Raw genomic sequence first — 20,502 nt, 5'->3', positions numbered from 1 at the left:
CGCCTTAAGCAAAGGATCGTGTGATTAAGGGAAGTTACCCACTACTCCACGAAAGAGGTCTAACCGTAAAGATCTGACGGCTACCTAGATACGCCTCAAACGAGTCCAACGGACGAGATTAGATGGTAAAAACTATATAAACCACAACCTACGTACAAGGAAGGTAACTGAATCGTATTCCATTATTCGTATTCATACATTTGTTCTTCAATTAACCAGAGCATTTGTGATCAGTTCTTTAACTAACTTAGCCTTCGGAGGTGGCCTCTCAACTCCCGCGGTCAAGCCACATCTGACAATTGTTTTGTAAGTTATTAATCAATGATCTAATTAACGGCTGAGCAGATTTGAGACGCATCAGATATCAAAATCAACATCTATAAGTAATTGACTATGACCCATATGCAATTACAATCAATTGATGACTACCTTAATGTTATATATATGATAAGTAAACGAATTATCCACCCATTCACAATTAACAACTACCCAACACATAAGACATAATTAAGATACACAACACTATCATATATGGTAGCACATCTTTATATGTCTGCTATATATTTTTATATATCAATTATTAAATAAAAGGTATAAAGTTGACTCATGGACTTAAGGTCCAAGATGATTTCAAACATGATTCTCTGTACGATTACTGTTATACCTAGTGCATTGGCACCAGATTATGGACCTCAACCATACAGGCTCTCTAAATCTAATGTACATATAAATTAATTTTGCTGACCACCACAGAATTGCTGAGCCTGGTCGAAGAGAATCATCAGTAGCTGAAAGCCTGAAACGACAAAAGGTAAAACTAAAACCTTCTAGAAACAAAACTGGCGGGCTTTCTTTTGGATTTTTATTTGCGGCAGCTGCTGCCGAAGGTCTCGATTGTGCCACATCAACAAAATTTGATTCAACGGTTGGGATTCAGATGAGGAGGGTTTACCTGTAAATATTGATTTCTTATGTTTACATTTTAGTACTTAATTTTATCAATTTACAATTTCAAATCCCTTAGTTACCCTTCCCTCACTTACCCTGACACCCAAAACTCTCTTTCTCATTTTGCCTTTTCACACCGACGCCATTTGGGAGCAGGATTCCGAGAAGCTAGAGTTCTATTGAAGAAGAACAAGAGTTCTATTGAAGAAGACGAAGGTATTGCGACGAGGGTGGCCTCTAGTGTTGAAGGCGGCAACGGCATCTTCAACCTCGATGGCGATGGCTAAGACGCCAGGGAGTGAGTGGAGGCGAAAGAGGCGACGGTGGGGATAGCGGCATCTCCGGCGACGGTGTCGGAATTGGAGAAGGAAGGAGAGTAAGGAGAAGTGAAGAGGAGGTTGAAGTCGCCGGAACGGAGGAGATAAGGAAGCGTGGACTTGGTTTCCGGTGCACTGTGCACATATCGGATTTGACAACGATAAGGCATGCGTAAGCCCCAAGAGAAGAGATTTGCTAGGTTAATGGCGTCAATGCACCAAAATTTTAATGGGTGGAAGCGGATTTAGTGTTGCATGAACGAAATTGGCAAAGACCACTAACTTGAAGCTTGTCTCCACTATTCTTTGTCTGTGTCTCTCCTCTTTCTTTACCCATCTTAAAACAAAACACAACAGACAAAATTATCTTATAAAATTCCAGGAAGAAGAACACCGAAACTTCAAATCTGCTTCATTTGGTCCACGGAAACAAAATTTTATGTTATTTCACCGGAGCGGCTCTGGCTTCTCGGAATCCTGCTCCCAATTGAATTTGCAAATAAGAAAACCCTTCCCTTGCAAAGTTGTGTTTGTTGTACTGCGGCCTCTTGAGTCTCGACCTGTTCTCTTGCAGTCTCAACTCTTCCTCATGCTGTTAGGGTGAACTTGGACGTCTTCTTTTACGCCGGAACCGGAGAGTAAATCTAACGTAGAAATACCTCCTTGATCAAAGGCGTGAATTATTTGAGAAGGATTGATGTCTCTTTCACTTGATGATTAAGAAATTTCTAGAAACCTTGCAACTTACGCTAATAAAGACTAACTCCAATCATGCGTCGGTGTAAAAAGGCAAAATGAGAAAGACAATTTTCGGTCGGTCGGTCAAGTAACTGAGGGATTTGAAGTTGTAAATTGATAAAATTAAGTACTTAAAATATAAACATAAAAAATCAATATTTACAAGTAAACACTCCTCATCTGAATCCCAACCCTTGGATCAAATTTTATTGATGTGGCACAATCGAGACCGTCGGCAGCAGCTCAAATAAAAATCCACTTTCTTTTACTTAAACCCGATACGATTCTGTGCCGTTTTCTCCGGAGCAAAATCACATTTCGTGTTTGAGAAGTACACGGAAAGAATACTCTCCCGAAACGATCGGATTTTGTTAGAATCTTTCCGCTTCGAAACGAACACCAATTTTCTATAAATACCAACCCAAACTACAAGAGAAAAAAAGCTAACTGGCAAACTAAGAAGATCGAAGTATCGAAATCAAAGCGAGTTTCAGAGATGAGCGAGGGATTGAAGAGAGATTACCAAATCTGCCAGGAGATAGGTCAGGGAAGATTTGGTACCGTTTTCCGGTGTTTACTTCCTTCTTCTGGTGAGTTCTTCGCCTTGAAATCCATCGACAAGCGTCTCCTCGCCGACGCCATTGATCGACAATGCATCGACAAAGAAGCCAAGATCATGCAGATCCTCCGCGGAAACCCTAACATTGTTGAAATCGTCGATGTTTACGAAGACGAAGCTTATTTTGATATTGTAATGGAGCTCTGCGACTCTTCGGACCTCTTCGATCGTATCTCCAAGCGGATTTTCACTGAAGTCGAAGCTGCTGCTTTGATGTTGCCTTTAATGGAGGCGATCGCTCACTGTCATCGAAGAGGCATCGCTCATCGTGACATTAAGCCGGATAATATACTCTTCGATGACCGGAATCGGTTGAAGCTAGCTGATTTTGGATCTGCTGAGATCTTTCGCGACGGTTTGCCGATGAGTGGAATCGTCGGAACGCCTTATTACGTTGCGCCTGAGGTGCTTTCCGGGAGGGATTACAGTGAGAAAGTAGATATTTGGAGTGCCGGCGTTATTCTGTACACAATGTTGGCCGGAATCCCTCCTTTTTACGGTGATTCGATTGCTGAGATATTCGCCGCGGTGCTTCGAGGGAATCTCCGCTTTCCGACTCGGATCTTCAATTCTGTGTCGCCGGCAGCGAAGGATCTTCTGCGGAAGATGCTTTCGAAGGATGTTTTCAAGAGATTCTCAGCCGAGCAAGTACTTGGTAAGTACATATAGACTTCATTTTTCGCGTTCTTGAATCTTTCGGCTTTTCCATTGTTGGTTGTTGCCTTTTACTGATTTCTCTCTCTCTGTTTCAAATTTTTTAGGGCATCCATGGATCACAAGTAGAGGAGAATCGATGTTGATGACCAACTCGAGACTGTAAAACAAGGCAAGATACATGGAGAATGAAGGATCAATTCAAATTTTCTTCACAAACAAGAATGGGTTAAAGGATATTTTGTTGAGAACATTCTGAAACCCTTGTTAGTTTCATTAGAATACAAGCCAGGTGGGAGGAGAGAAAGCTACTCCAGTGGAAGGAGGGAGGAATCAAACTCCCCTGAAGCACCACCATTACAAAAGGCTGTTGTATAATGTATACTATACTTAACAGATCTTCTTCTTCTTCTGTTTCCAAGCTAAATGAACTATTCCATATTTGATTTTACTGTTAATCTTTACATTGTGTCCTTTCATTGATTCCTTCTTCTTCTTTTTTTTTATTCCGATAAAATCCATTTTTTATTTTCCATCCAAACCTTAAACCAAATGCAGAACAATTTTTAGAGTCCTGATTTGTCCAACCCTGGTTGAAGGCATGGTTTAAAGTATCATATGATGTAATATTGATATACATTTATATCGTAATACAGGTGATACGATACATGTTGATAATCGTCATTGCTTTCATAAATTCATTTTAATAATTTATCCAAAAAAAAATTGACCTTTTAAAATATGTTATAAGCAGACACATTTGTCGAATATTTTTTGCATTTCCACCTTGAAAATATCAAAGCAAACCAATTGAGTGCTCATAAATTTATATACATTAGAGTTACCATCACGTAAGTTTTTTATTGCGTTTAAATTCTATCAAAACTTGTCAATGGATTTAGTTGGACTTACCAAAAAAAATTTGTAGGAAAGAAAAGAAATATTAATTATTGTATGCAAGCCAAAGGTTCGATACACGACTTGAGATGACTTGAGATTAGAGGGGGTATTTGCAAGATTTTGATTTTAGAAGAGATGCGGTTTGTTTTTCATGAAAATGAAAGGAGTTTATATAAAAAACTCTAAAAGATAAAGGGCTGACAAAAACTCAAAAGAGTAAACCATGAATAGGGATAAGGATTCCAATCAAGTCAGGTATTTTGAATTGTTCTTAGAGTCCAGGTTAGACTCCACAACTACAATCCAAGTATACTCTTTTAGCAGATAAGATTTCTCTCTCCAGAAAATTAACAACAATTATAGAGTTTTATTAGAACTCCATTACTACACTATTAAAATAACCTCTCCTAAGATCTATAAATCAGATATGCACTCTTTAAGTATTCTTTAAACTTGGAGATTGAGTAAGAGGATACTAATTTGTTCGTCGAAGACGAACCCCCCGGTCAAACATATTTTCACAGGTTCGAGCGATCGATCTAGGAGGGACCGAATCCCACAACAACAAAATCAAACAGACAAAATCAGAGACTTGAACAAAAAGTTCTAATAATCACGTTACATCTTTCATGATACTTTTAGGATCACATAAAAATATATACTTCTATAAGTTGTTTTGAAAATATTGTTTTATCCTAAAGAAAAAACAAAACAAAGAAAAAGAGAAAAGGTATCACAGAAAGTATCAAAAAGACGATAAAAACAGCAAAAAGCTAAAAAGGAAAGGGCAATTAATGTACCTTCTCAAATTTGATTTGACTATTACATATTTACATTCCCACTATGTCCTCTCTTTGGTTTCTTTTTCTTTTCTTATTTTGATAATATCCTTTATTTTAGCGTAATTTTCATCTGGACCTCCTGAGATTTGGTCCAAGTCACTTTTAGTCCAGTTTAAGTTTTTTTTTGCAGATGGATCCCCTATGGTTTTAAGAAATGATTAAATAAGGACAAGTTTAACAGAAACGGCTAGTTTAATCATTTTTGTGACGAAAATACCCTTATTTTCTTTTTCGATTTATTTGTTTTAATTTCTTTCTTTTATTCAATCTATCAAAACAAAAAAATAATTAAAAAAAAAAGAAACTTTACCAAATAACTCTCAATCAAAAACGAATATGCAGGTTGAAGCTTCGAAGCCCCACCCTCTGCAATGGTTGAGGTTTAGATTATTATTGAGACTGTCCTGCAAAAATCTAACAAAACTCAAGAAATGTGCTTGCTAAAATCGTGAAACGAAGGGAAAGAACCTGTTTCGGTTTTGGACTTGAAAGTTGAGAAAGAGTTCTCTCTTGACCCCGCTTTTGCAACTCCAGCAACGACTCCGGTGATTTCTTGATTTCACTCAAAATCATAGAGAGGAATCTACATTCAGGTACCCATCTCTGTCTTTCGTTTTCTCTTTCTTGGATTCACCTCTCCCTTTTAATCATAGTAAAGGTATGTCTTTGCTGCCCTAAATTTGTCTTCTTTTCCTCCCTCGTTCTTTCTTCAACTAGAAAATGTATCGGTTCCAGTAAATTTGAGACCAATTAACCCTGACAACCTCATGTATGCTTTGATGGATATATAAGAAGAGGGTTTTTACCTGGCTTGTCGACCTTAGGGTATTGGATTTGAATTTTAGGTTTCTATAGTTCCCAAATGTGATGGGTATTGTATCATGTTTGGTGATTTGGAAAACAAAAAATTACTGGAGATCGAAGAGGAGGACTAAGTTTTTGATTTTCGGCCTTTCGATCGTTCGTTGGTGCAAGCAATTCAGCAAGAAACCGAGGAAGGGAAAAGAACAACCATTGCAGTGGGGCTTCGAAGGTTGAACCTGCAAATTCACTCTCGTTTTTGAGTGAGAGTTATTTTGTAAAGTTTTTTTTTATTTTTATTATTGTTTTTTGTTTTGGTAGATTGAATAACAGAAAAAAACTAAAATAAATAAATTGAAAAAAAAAAAGTAAGGGTATTTTTTTCACAAAAATTATTAAACTAACAGTTTCTGTTAAGCCTATCCTTATTTAATCATTTTTTAAAATCACAGGGGAGCCATATGCAAAAGAAAACTTAAACTAAACTAAAAGTGACTTGAACCAAACCTCGGGGGTCCCAGATGAAAATTACCCTTTATTTAATTCTGCACTCAATTTTGGAGTTCTCCTTTGTCTAACTCGGCTCCAAGGAACCTACCTTTAAAATAATAATAATAATAATAATAATAATAATAATAATAATAATAATAATAATTCGAAACTTAAAAGAACCTCTAAAACTAAAACTCCACGTTGAAAATTGAATTATATCTTAACATATATTAAAAAAAAAAAAATTACTGTTGCCCCTTGTGGTTTGATTTTATTACTATTATAACCCCGTTCTTTACGAAATTACTGTTGTCCCCCTTCCTTATAACGGTGTTAAATAGCCGTTAAATTTGAATATGTAATGTCTAATTTGCCCTTCATTAAAATTAAAAAAAAATCAAAAGACGATGCTACCCCATTTATAAAAGCTAGATTAAATGTCAATTTTACCCTAAACTTCATTTATTTTGAATTAATGAAATGGGCAAAATCCAAATCCGATTTGGTTTCCCACTTTCACTAAACATCATTTATTTTGAATTAAAGAAATTGGCAAAATCCAAATCCGATTTGGTTTCCCACCTTCACTAAACTTCATTTATTTTGAATTAAAGAAATGAGCAAAATCCAAATCCAATTTGGTTTCCCACCTACACTAAACTTCATTTATTTTGAAAATATTTTAAGTGATATTCAGTTTTCAATTTGAGTTGAATTCGATTTTCCTTCTTCTTTGATTTCTATTTGAGTTTTATTCAATCATTCTTTCTTTATTTGGTGGGGTTTTTTTTTTTTTTTTTGAAGAAAACATATTATAACAGTTAATTAAGGGTACTACTGTAACTTGACAAAAGGGTAAATTAGCAAAGAGATAAGTATAAGGGTATTTTGGGATTTTTGAGAAAATATAAAGATGCCTCATCATCAAGAAACTAACGGAACTTAACGGTGGGAGGCAATAGTAATTGTAGACAAAATTAAAGGTTGATTAGTAATTTTGAAAAGTATAGGGGGCAATAGTAATTATCCCTACAAAAAATTATTTAGAAGCTTTTACGCATATGATCGTGTAACAATAAATGAGTCTAACCATGATTTTTGCGTGTACATACCAATGTAAAAATTAATATGAATTGACAAATGATAATATCAATTGAGGTGGTATGAACATAGCTGACGAAGGCCATTAGATAATATTAGGTAAATTAATTCCTCAATAGAATGGAATTTTTTATCTGAGAATATTAAAAGTAAACCAATTGAGTATGTATTAAATATATTCAAATGTGTTACCATCACCTAAGTTCTTTATTTTACTTATAAAAAATCCATCAACTTTGTTAATGGAGTTAAACTTAAAAGAAGATTTGAAGGAAGGAAAAGAAATATTTATTACATAGCATCAATGGTTTGATACATGACATAAAAATAGTCAAAAACTCATGTTTTCTTAGATGTACGACTAGCTTACACAATGGTATACGTATGCAAATCTTTCCCTTACGTAATATAAAATCAATCAACTTCGTCAATAGATTAAGACTTGATAGTGAACACAAAAGAATTGAAAAATATATGAACTAATTTTGTTTGTTTGTTTGGAGAAAGTTCTTAAGAAGACATCTTTGCTTGATTATGTTTGCATTTGTTCATTCCATGCCATTTCCACATACACTCTAATGAAGGCAAAACAATTTGACAATTAATTAGTAATTTATTTGTCACGAGTGTTAGCTTATATGTGAGGATTATTATAAATACATTAAAAAAATATATATTCCTCTGGCACTGTTGTTGTCTTGTTTTAGAGTTTGGATAAGAAGGTACGGTCACCAACACAATTGAGAATGATATTTGTCAAGATCAGAATCTCAATCCAACAATCTTAAAGCATGCTTAATGATTCAGCACATTAATAATGTTAAACCGTCATGATAAGGTTATTTTTGCTTTGGCAAGTGGTAGTAATGAGAAAAGCATTACTCAATTGAAATTATATGCGATCAAGCGTGGCATGGAGACTACTCGTGAAATGCGTATGATGATCATGGAGATTAGGGAGTTTAGGGTAGTTTTTTTATATGTAATTTTGTTCATCATGTTTGGAAGATTAACACTTGTACGGACTTCCTGACAGGTTTCCTTAATACCTCCAAGGAAATCCATTTGTATATGTTTTTCCATTAACTCTTTTTGCTTTTGTTCTGGATGATGCTAACGGTAAGAAATTCTTCAGAATGAAATGTTTTTTTCACTTCATTTAAATCAAAGCTCCCTTTCTCCAAAAAATAATGCTAAACAAAAGCAAAATCTGAGATTTGTTTTAAATCACCTAATACCTCGCACTATAATAAGGCAATTGAATGATATTTGGGGTTTATACTAAAATAACATTTTAATTATTATGTAACACAAAGGTTTGATACATGACTTAAAAATTGGTCATCAACCACCTACCTCTTTTGGATTTTAAAAACTTTCCAGATGTATGGATTACACAATTAAGACGAAAACCATCTCTTTATCTAATACAAATCCATCAACTACGTCAATAGATTAAGACTTTAAAGTAGACTCGAAAGAAACGAAAAATGAAAATTCAAAAAATAAAATAAAAATCTTTTGTTTTTGTTCACAGAAGGTTCTTATAGAACTTCTTGCTTGATTACGTTTATATATATGCTCATCCCTTACCATTTACACGTATGTACTAATGAAAGCAAAACAATGAGACAATTAATTAGACTTTTGTGACTAGTATTTTATTTTTGTCAAATCTAATGAACTTGGAATATTACAAAAAAATCTGTTTTTAATTTTCTATTAACTTTGAATTTGAAATTACCATTTTGCCTATAAATGAAGGAAAATATTTTAAAATTTTTCATTTAATTTTTTTAAATTTACAAAACAACTTGTTGTTCACTTGATTCAATTTCAAAACAGCGATTTGGCTCAGGCTCTCATTCCTGCACTTCCCTATTCACAAGTAGGGGTGTCAATTTTCAACCCAAACCGTTAAAACCGGACCGAACCGGCCTGTTGTAGCCCGAACCGGCCCGAACCGATCCTTAATGGGCCGTAATTGGGTTGAGGGTCCTCAGCCCGAACGGTTTAGGGCTGGCCCGGCCCAGCCCGTTAGCCCGTTAGTCTTTTACATAAATAAAAGTAACATATTAAATGTAAATAATTTTTTTTGGTATTGTTTAAATGTAATTAATGATTCATGAATGGTGTTTGAGACGTTGAGACTCGAGTTTGAGTGGTTGAGAGTTGAGTGTTAACACGTTTAACGGTTTAAGTTTTAAGCTTTAACTTTTTAATTTTCAAATTTCATTTAGTTTTATTATTTTAAAATTTAAAAGTCTTAATTGATAACTCTTAAGTCTTAATCTTAATCGTTAACTTTTTAATTTTCAAATTTCATATAGTTTTATTATTTTAAAATTTAAAAGTCTTAATTGATAATTCTTAAGTCTTAATCTTAATCGTTAACTTTTTAATTTTCAAATTTCATTTAGTTTTATTATTTTAAAATTTAAAAGTCTTAATTGATAACTCTTAACTCTTAAATCTTAATCTTAATCGTGAACGTTGTTTCAGTTTCAGATTCTTTCACATTTTCACTTTTGTGAAATCAAGCATCAGAGTTTCAAATTTCATTTTCACCGTTTCATGCTAATGCCATCACTTATCGTTGGATCTACTTGGAGTCTTCATTATCTATCTTTTGTAGTTTTGTGTGTAAGAAACTAGGATTTGGAGTTGAGGAAAAAATAAATATAAATTTCAATATTGATTTTTAATTTAGTCCAAACCGAATCCAAACCATTAGGTCAAACCGTTAGTCAACCCGAACCCAAACCGCACCAAACCGAAATTGCACCGAAACCGTTATCTTTTAAATGGGCTGGTTTGGGCTGGGGTTTTTTCAGCCCAAAACTGCTCCAAACCGCACCGTTGACACCCCTATTCACAAGATTCAATTTGATTTGAGGAAAGTAATCGTGATGTTGTTTATAAGAGACTGTCCGATCTAGTGGTGAGAGGGGGAGGGAGGTGGGATCTGGAGCATCTATCCAATAGGGTCCTTCCTTCTTTCCTTGTATTCTTCAATTTCTGGTATTTGAAATTGTATTTCGTTTAAGAATTAAGATGAAAAAAGTGCATAGATTGAGAAAAAAAACAAGCTTCGAATCGAGTGAACCAAGAGTTGTTTTGGAAATTTGAAAAAATTAAATAAAATTTTATAATATATTTTCCTTCACCCCATGGTAAAGTGGTAATTTCAAATTCAAATTTAATAGAAACTCAGATTTAGTTTATTGTAATAGTCTCATTTCACCAGATTGTGCAAAATGAAATATTAACTATTTAAATGGACAAACAAGAGTTTAAACTTAATTTAAGTGGGCAGCATAATCAAAAACAGTTAAGAAGCTCATTTGTCATAAGTGCTAACTTCTATGTGAGGATTGTTATTGATATACACAAAAATGAATCTCTTTTATGTCTTTACATTTTTTTCAGTTTGAATTCTCCATTTATTTATTTTTACAACAATTATATTAAATGAAAGAGTTTAAGTCAAAAGACATATACATCCAAAAGGAATCCATAATAAACAAAGGTGGTATACCCCACCAGGATCTATCGAGAGATAACCTTGGACATTCACGTATCCGATATCAATTCCCAAAAATACCGTCTCTTACATCATCAATGGTACTGTTGATACGAAATCATGCTCGTCCTTCCTTGTCAAGTTCCTACAAAACACGTGCTCGACCTTGGAGGTCGAGGTACGTCTCTGACGAGTAAGTCAGTACCAATGAAATATGATCACAACTACTCAATAAAGAATTCAAGTAATTGATCACACAGAATATGAATACTTATTTTCTTATGCCAGCTTGTGATATTTATGTAGTGTAAGATATTAGAGATTGATTTGAAATATAACTCTAAGAAGAGTTGTTTACCTGATTCTTTTCTCTAGGTAGTTGAAGTATAGTAGAAATTCACTTTGATCGGGTAATCTTGGGTTTGTGGTCGGTCCGCCCATAGAACATATGGTCGAACCAATTTCATAGAACTACTAGTCAGACCGTTCAAACCTGTAATTAGGCCAAAATGTAGAGAATAATCATTTGAGTCATTTACACATACAGTGTCTACATCACCTTTCCATCGAAAGAGCACTATGAGTTCTCTTGATTTTTTCTTATCACATTTTATATGGAAATTATATTTAAATATAATATAATAACTCAAAAATAAGACCGCCCATGCACTGATCGTCTGTCCTCACATGATATGGTACGGATTCCGTATACGGAGCAAAGAAGATGTTGTACGGTTTTCTTCGTTGCCGTATGTCACGTATCAACTATTTTTTCTTATCAAGCAAACAGAAGCCATTGGCTGCTTTGTTGAAAAAAAAAGCCAAAAACTAAGAAAACACGAATCTCCAGTTAAACCAAACTACAGCCACCTAACAATTAATATTTAAATGAATATTTCCATTACATTTTCGATTCAAAGGGCTCGACTTCTGTCTATTTCGTAAAAGTATGAAAATATACTTTTTTGGGATTTGGATTTTGCTAAGTTAGTATCACTGACACCATGGTGCTGAATGCATCTAGCTAGCATTGGATGGTGCGCAAGCACTGGCTCCGTCAACGGAGCCCCACCGGAGGCTTAGTATTGTCCACAGGGCTAATGCTTGCATAGGTCGCACTCGATAAAAAGTCCGAATATTGCGTAGCGGGGGGGCGCTAGGTCGCCGGTACTACATCCCCTCTTTTTGTTTACAAAAAAAAAAAAAAAAAACTTCTCAAAATATTATGGGTACTTATAACCCACTTAAATAAAAAGAATTCATGTAGTGGCCATCCCATGCCAATTTCCATAATATCACCATGTCAAATTGTCAATAGCCTAGCAAGATCCACCTTAAACAGTTGTCACACCAACCTTTTTTGTTTGTCTCTGGATTCTCATAGTCGAATATATCAAACAAACAAGATAAAACGAGAGACTTGAACAAAAAGGATTGTAATTTTCGGTTCCTTCACGGAGGGCAATATTCTTTTGATGGAACTGCAGGCTATTAGAAAGGGGCTATTACAAGTTATCCAGCTATACAATTTCTGAATGATTATCTGTTCAGATTCTCCTACAGCAGTGGCGATGGTATTGAAGAAGTCCTCAGTTCCATGGAAGGTGGTAGGCGTCGCAATTCAAAGGTGTTTATTCGAGCATAATTTGCGGGAAGTCAATACTTGTGTTGATTTTTTTGTTGGATTTCTTTCCGTGCCGGAGGAGGTGGTCTTTGATTGTAACCTTCTTCCACTCAGATTGGCTGAGCTTGTTTATAGTGACGCCCGAACTTATTACCGTCTGTAATCTCATTTATAGTCTTTTCTTTTATTAATATTATCAGCTAATCTCATTTATAGTCTTTTCTTTTATTAATATTATCAGCTACTTCTTCCCACCAAAAAAAAAAAAATGAAAGTATCCAAAATGACTATGAAAACAGCAAAAAAACTATAAAAAAAAGGACAATTAATGTACTATATCTCTAATTTTATTTGACAATTTCATTCCCACTATGTCCTTTCTTTGGTTTCATTTTCTTTTCTTACTCCGATAATATCCTTTATTTGATTCTTCACTCAATTTTGGAGTTCTCCTTTGTCTAATTCAGCTTCAAGAAACCTATCTTTAAAATAATAATAATAATAATTCAAAACATTTAAAAAAAAACCTCTAAATCTAAAACTCCATGTTGAAAAAATGAATTATATCTTAATATATAGTAAACTTTTTCTACTTAGAAGCTTTATGTATATGATTGTGTAACAATACATCAGTCCAATCATCATTTTTGCGTGTACCAATACAAAAATTAACATGAATTGACAAATGATAATGTCAATTGAGGTGGTATGAACATAGTTGACAAAGGCCATTAGATAATATAAGTAAATTAATTCTTCAATAGAATTGAATTTTTTTATCCTAAAATATTAAAAGTAAACCAATTGAATATTTATTAAATGTATTTAGATGTGTTACCATCACCTAAGTTATTTATTTTACTTATAAAAAAATGCGTCAACGTTATTAATTGTTTTAGACTTAAAAGAAGATTTGAAGGAAGGAAAAGAAATATTTATCACATAACATCAATTTTTTGATACTTGTTTGGAGAAAGTTAAGACTTTATAGTGAAGAGGAAGGAATTGAAAAATAGTTTAATTAATTTCGTTTACTTGTTTGGAGAAGGTTCTTAAGAGTACATTCTTGCTTGATTATATTTTTGCATTTGTTCATTTAATGCCGTTTTCATATACACTCTAATGAAGGCAGAATAGTTTGACAATTAATTAGGAGTTTATTTGTCACGAGTACTAACTTATATGTGAGGATTATTATAAATACACACAAATAAATAAATAAAAAGTTCTTTTGGTGTCCTTGCTGTCTTGTTTTTGAGTCTGGGTCTTCAATTGATCAGAATAAAAGTATATACTTCCTTCATACTCCTCCACCACAAATTGAAGATTGAATTACCTCTTAATACTTATAAAATAATCATAATTAGGACTTCTAGTGGGTTCCATGTGAACTTTTCTTAATTTGTAGTAGAAAAATATGAGTAAAGTACAAATTTTTATTTGAATTTGATAAGAATTAGGGTCAACACTCCTTATTGTTATCAACATTTCCATCCACAATCTCTTAATCGAAATAAGCCAATTGAACCAGAGCCAGGGTTCAAGCTTGGGCAAAAGTGGTTCAATAGGTGTTTTTCGGACAAAGCACTTCTTAGGGAACTTTTCCTCAGAGAAGCTGTGTAATGAATGCCAAGTCAATGACACACAGCTACCCTCTTGTGACTTCTCGGTAAAGGTGGCAAGAGTGAAGAATTCGATATAATAATTATTCAGTATTCATTTCAGCATTTAATGGACTAAGGATCTTGATATCCCATTATAGATAAAGAAGCTTCTAACTCACTCAAAGCTCTCCTCGAGTCCTGAAGCGGCACCTCATTTGTCCCCCAAATTGAGGGTTGTTGTCAAGTCAATATCAAATAGATTTATCTTTTATTTCTTCTTAGAAAATTATTTTCTTTTTACCTGTTCTTATGATATGCAAAGATGAAAATTTGCTACATATCACCTTATATAGACGAACGGATTATATGAAAGAGGCACTTGAAATTAAGAATCAGAGGATGGGGTGTTCATGGGTTGGCAATTGCAGGTGAAATACTTTCTCTATTCATCTTCAAACAGTCTTGAATTGAAGAAGGAAAAAAATAAAAAGCCCCTAACAGCTGGGCATTGTGGTTAATTTCAATGTTCTGCAAGACCTTCCAGGTTGGGGTCCCTTTGAAGTATGAACTTCTCAGATTAGTTGAACTTTGAAACAAGATATTTTCAGTCTTCTTTGCTGGCTTGACAATCACCTAATATATTACTATCGCAATTGATAATGTATACCATTGTATGTACAAACTTTAGATCATCTCCCCGAATAAGGTGCACAGAGTGCTCCGCGACAGCTATTGACCACAAATTACAAGGCGCTTATATACAGGATTAGGGTTATGGGTTTTTTTTTTTTTTTTTTAACATTTTATTATTTTTTACACGTAAATCCCACATAGTTTGTAATTGTAAAACCATTGGAGGAGCTCTCCGTCAAGAGAGATGATCCACACTCTTATGCACACATACCTTATTGGATATGTAGATAAATGTACACTAACTTATAAAAAAGAAAATAAAAAAAAAATCTTCTATCAATACAAATTTAATTATTTTTCAAAAGAAACATGATCATCAAATATTAGAAGATAAAGGGCTGATACAAAATTAAAAGAATAAAAGAAAAAAATAAAACCCATTTCGAGTGTACCACTAGTTCTTCAGAATTTCATCTTGGCCTTGAAACAGATAAATGAGTAATCCATTTTCTTATGAATGAGCGACACATATTTATACGGTTCAGATCTAAAAATTAAAATTAATTAAAATACAAAAAATTATCTTTTTCAAATCTAACTTGACATATGGTCATTGATAATGAATCTAAAAAATGAACACAATCAAATCCTATAATTCACCTTCCAACTCCCTATCCCTTGACGGAAATTGTTTTAGTCCTGCAATTAAATGCGCATGACCGTCAAGTGAAATTCAGACCATCGATCCAAAATTTTGGTCGATATCTAAATCTCAACCGTTGAATATGAATGAACGGTCCAAGTTGTTTGGGATGATAAAGCAAAGTCTTTCCATGACACATGTATGATCCGTGCACCACAAAAAATGTCTGTCCTCACGTTCTATGCTACGGGTTCCGTATTGAAGAAAAAATCTGTACGGTTTTCTTGGTTGACCAGGTGTACGACAACCGTCTTTTTCTCCATTCGAAAACGACAAAAACACGAAACACAAGAAATTATGAACTCTAACGACCCACAACAAGAATCACGAAATTTGCGGACCAATCAGCCGTTGGATATACAACACGTGTCAAAGAACTAAACTAAACTAAAATGGATATTCCATTTCCACTTAGATTCTTGGAATCCAAAGCATATTTAAAATAGCTTTTGGGATTTCGGTTCGATTCAGTACCATAGTATTAGGGGTAAAGACATGAGTCATCATACCGATATCAACGGTCCAGATTTAGCACATTATTTTTCTTACTAGGGGTTTATACTAAAAATGCTTTTTAATTAAAGGTAGTTTGGAATTTAAAAAAATATTTAACTGTAAAAATAAATGTTAACTAAAAAAATAATATAAAATAAATAAATGATATTTATTCAAAAATTAATTATGGTATATGATATATTAAAATATTGGGTAATTTTCATCTGGACCCCCTGAGGTTTGGTCAGCTTTTAGTCAAAAAACGAAACTTTGCATCGCTTCCCCGCTATGAAAGTCATTAAGGACAAATTATCACTTCATGACTTTGCCCTTATTCTTTTTTTTTAATTTAAACAAAACATGGAAAAAACAAATGAAAAAAAATTCAAATTCAAATTCAAAATTTTGAACGGAATACGATTGTTAGCTTCAAATCAAAGAGTTGTTTAAGATCGAAACATCATGCCAATTCAAATCAAAGAGTTGTTTAAATCGAAACATCATGCCATTCGAATCAAAGGTTGTTTAAGATCGAAACATCTGCCCTTGCCTCGCGTCGCTCGCCCTGGTTTTCTACCCTTCGGCCATTGAATCACTCTTTCTTTCGTCGGTTTCGTTTGTCTTCCCGGGTCTTATCTTCGGCCAGGAATCACTCTTTCCTCGTCGGCGTTTCTTCTTCGTCTTTGCCATGCCGGTGTTTGGTCATGATACTCTTCTGGGGCGAAGATGAGTGTGTTTCGTTCGTTTCCATAGCCATGGTCCCGCTTTGGTTCCATGGGTTTGGCACTGCCCCGCTTCTCCAATCCCCTGTTGCTTCACAACATCTTCGCTTTAGCTGGTTTCTCATATCGCTCCATCCCTTCGCATTCGTTTTTTTTTTCAAACTGGGTTTTTCCTTTTTATTTATTTTGTTCTCGCACTTTGTTTCTTTTTCAAATCCTTGTCTTGTTTCCACTTACCGGTTTTCCAGTAGCGTGGCGGCTTTGTGGGTTCGTTTGGTTGATGAGAAACTTCGTGTTTGATGTTATTGCGTTGCTTGTGGTGTTTGCTCGTTAGAACTGGATTTCTAGAATCACATGAATATTAACTTTTTTTTTTCATTTTTATTTCCTATGTTTTTGTTTAATTGGGTTTTGTCATTAGTGATAATTTGTTCTTAAATTGTTTTCTTGTGGGTGGTGCAAGTTTCGGGTTTTTTGGACTTGCTGCCCCTGGGGTCCGATGAAAATTACCCTAAAATATTTTATTCTAGAAGCTTTACGTATATAATTTTACATGATAGAGAGATTCATGAACGCAATTACAACTTTACTTTATAACATTTTAAAAATCAACATGGATTGATTTATGCTAGTCTTACCAAAATAAATAAATAAACAAATAATGCCACATGAGGTGATCTGGTATCTCTAACTAAAATTAATATATAATGTTAGATAAATTAGTTCTAAGACGAAATATCATAAGTAAACCATTTGAGTACATGTAAAATTACATATATTAAGGCAGATTTATTTCCACAACCTGAGTTCTTTATTTTGTTTATAAAATTTCCATTAACTTTGTGAATGGGTTTAGACTTAGAAGAGGAGCTTGAAGAAGGAAAACAAATAATTATTACATAACACAAAGGTTTGATATATGACTTAAAATTTAGTCAAAAACCACCTACCTCCTTTAGATTTTCAAAACTTCTCAGATATACTAGTTGCACAATTATGTCGAAAACTATCCCCTTATCTAATACAAATCCATCAACTAAGTCAATAGATTAAGACTTTAAAATGGACTCGAAAAAAAATTATTTGTTTTATTTGTTTGTAGAAGGTTCTTATAGGACTTCTTACTTGATTGCGTTTATTATACGCTCATCTCATGCCATTTACACGTATGCTCTAATGAAAGCAAAACAGTGGGACAATTAATTAGAGTGTTTTTTTTTTAGCTAATATTTTATTTTGTCAAATCTAATGTACATATATAAATTAATTTTGTTGACCACCACGGAATTGCTGAGCCTGGTCGAAGAGAATGAATCATCAGTAGCTGAAAGCCTGAAACGACAAAAGGTCAAACTAAAACCTTCTAGAAACAAAACTGGCGGGCTTTCTTCTACTTAAACCCGATACGATTCTGTGCCGTTTTCTCCGGAGCAAAGTCACATTTTCGTGTTTGAAAAGGACACGGAAAGAATATTCCCCCGAAACAATCGGATTTTGTTAGAATCTTTCCGTTTTCGGATCGAACACCAATTTTCTATAAATACCAACCCAAACTACAAGCGAAAAAAAACTAACTGGCAAACAAAGAAGATCCAAGTATCGAAATCAAAAGCAAGTTTCAGAGATGAGCGAGGGATTGAAGAGAGATTACCAAATCTGCCAGGAGATCGGTCAGGGAAGATTTGGTACCGTTTTCCAGTGTTTATTTCCTTCCTCCGGTGAGTTCTTCGCCTTGAAATCCATCGACAAGCGTCTCCTCACCGACGCCATTGATCGACAATGCATCGACAAAGAAGCCAAGATCATGCAGATCCTCCGCGGAGGAAACCCTAACATTGTTGAAATCGTCGATGTTTACGAGGACGAAGCTTATTTTGATATCGTAATGGAGCTCTGCGATTCTTCGGACCTCTTCGATCGTATCTCCAATCGGATTTTCACTGAAGTCGAAGCTGCTGCTTTGATGTTGCCTTTAATGGAGGCGATCGCTCACTGTCACCGAAGAGGCGTCGCTCATCGTGACATTAAGCCGGATAATGTACTCTTCGATGACCGGAATCGGTTGAAGCTAGCTGATTTTGGATCTGCTGAGATCTTTCGCGACGGTTTGCCGATGAGTGGAATCGTCGGAACGCCTTATTACGTTGCGCCTGAGGTGCTTTCCGGGAGGGATTACAGTGAGAAAGTAGATACTTGGAGTGCCGGCGTTATTCTGTACACAATGTTGGCCGGAATCCCTCCTTTTTACGGTGATTCGACTGCTGAGATATTCGCCGCAGTGCTTCGAGGGAATTTACGATTTCCAACTCAGATCTTCCACTCTGTGTCGCCAGCAGCAAAGGATCTTCTGCGGAAGATGCTTTCGAAGGACGTTTCCAAGAGATTCTCAGCCGAGCAAGTACTTGGTAAGTACATATAGACTTCATTTTTCGCGTTCTTGAATCTTTCTGCTTTTCTATTGTTGGTTGTTGCCTTTTACTGATTTCTCTCCCTCTGTTTCAAATTTTTAGGGCATCCATGGATCACAAGTAGAGGAGAATCGATGTTGATGACCAACTGAGACTGTAAAACAAGGCAAGATATATGGAGAATGAAGGATCAATTCAAATTTTCTTCACAAACAAGAATGGGTTAAAGGATATTTTGTTGAGAACATTCTGAAACCCTTGTTAGTTTCATTAGAATACTAGCCAGGTGGGAGGAGAGAAAGCTACTCCTCCAGTGGAATGAGGGAGGAATCAAACTCCCCTGAAGCACCACCATTACAAAAGGCTGTTGTATAATGTATACTATACTTAAACAGATCTTCTTCTTCTTCTGTTTACAGGCTAAAAAAGCAATAAAGAAATATTTCATATTTGATTTTACTGTTATCTTTCCATTGTGTCTTATCATTGCTTCCTTCTTCTCAAAGTAGAGTTACTATCAATCACGTAAGTTTTTTATTGCGTTTAAATTCTATCAAATTTGTCAATGGATTTAGTTAGACTTACAAAATAAATTTTGAAGGAAAGAAAAGAAATATTAATTATTGTATGTAGGCCAAAGGTTCAATACACGACTTGAAATTAAAAGTCAAAAGCCACCTATTTTTAAATTTTAGAGGGGTATTTGCATTATCAAGTATGCACTCTTGAGTTATTCTAAGAACTTGAAGATTGACTAAGAAGATACTAATTTGTTCATTAGAGACGATACTCGACCACATTGGTCGAGCATGTTTTTTGAGGTTCGAGCGATCGATTAAGAGAGACCAAATTCTGCAACAACAAGATCAAACAGACAAACCAGAAACTTTCATGATACTTTTAGGATCACATAAAAATATATACTTCTATAAGTTGTTTTGAAAATAATGTTTTATCCTACATTCCTACCATAAACAAACAACAAAACATTTTTTTTCAAAACAAATAAAAAGAGAAAAGGTATCACAGAAAGTATCAAAAAAACGAAAAAAAGAGCAAAAAGCTAAAAAAGAAAGGACAATTAATGTACCTTCTCAAATTTGATTTGACTAATACATTCCCACTATGGCGTTTCTTTGGTTTCATTTTCTTTTCTTACTCCCATAATATACTTTATTTGATTCTCCACTCAATTTTGGAGTTCTCCTTTGTCTAACTCTCCTCAAAGGAACCTGTCTTTAAAATAATAATAATAATAATAATAATAATTCGAAACTTAAAAAAACCTCTAAAACTAAAACTCCACGTTGAAAATTGAATTATATCTTAACATATATTAAAAAATTATTTAGAAATTTGACGCATATGATTGTGTAAC

The 20,502-nt window shown here is 34.4% G+C and overlaps 1 protein-coding gene and 1 pseudogene across 1 annotated transcript; both read left to right on the top strand.

Moving 5' to 3' along the window:
- Positions 1 to 2,467: 2,467 nt before the first annotated feature.
- On the top strand, positions 2,468 to 12,580 carry LOC149003220 (phosphoenolpyruvate carboxylase kinase 1 pseudogene; annotated as a pseudogene).
- A 5,725-nt stretch (positions 12,581 to 18,305) lies between these two features.
- On the top strand, positions 18,306 to 19,558 carry LOC149003219 (phosphoenolpyruvate carboxylase kinase 1-like). The gene is made up of 2 exons (XM_089137997.1): positions 18,306 to 19,121; positions 19,227 to 19,558. Exons 1-2 carry the CDS (start codon positions 18,341 to 18,343, stop codon positions 19,274 to 19,276), a joined length of 831 nt encoding a protein of 276 aa, XP_088994123.1. The 5' UTR covers positions 18,306 to 18,340; the 3' UTR covers positions 19,277 to 19,558.
- Positions 19,559 to 20,502: the final 944 nt, after the last annotated feature.

The sequence above is a fragment of the Hakea prostrata genome, chromosome 10, assembly GCF_041222555.1.
Source record: "Hakea prostrata isolate BN-2017 chromosome 10, UWA_Hpros_2, whole genome shotgun sequence".
In the NCBI taxonomy this organism is placed as follows: Eukaryota; Viridiplantae; Streptophyta; class Magnoliopsida; order Proteales; family Proteaceae; genus Hakea; species Hakea prostrata.
This window is presented reverse-complemented; position numbering and strand designations above follow the sequence as displayed.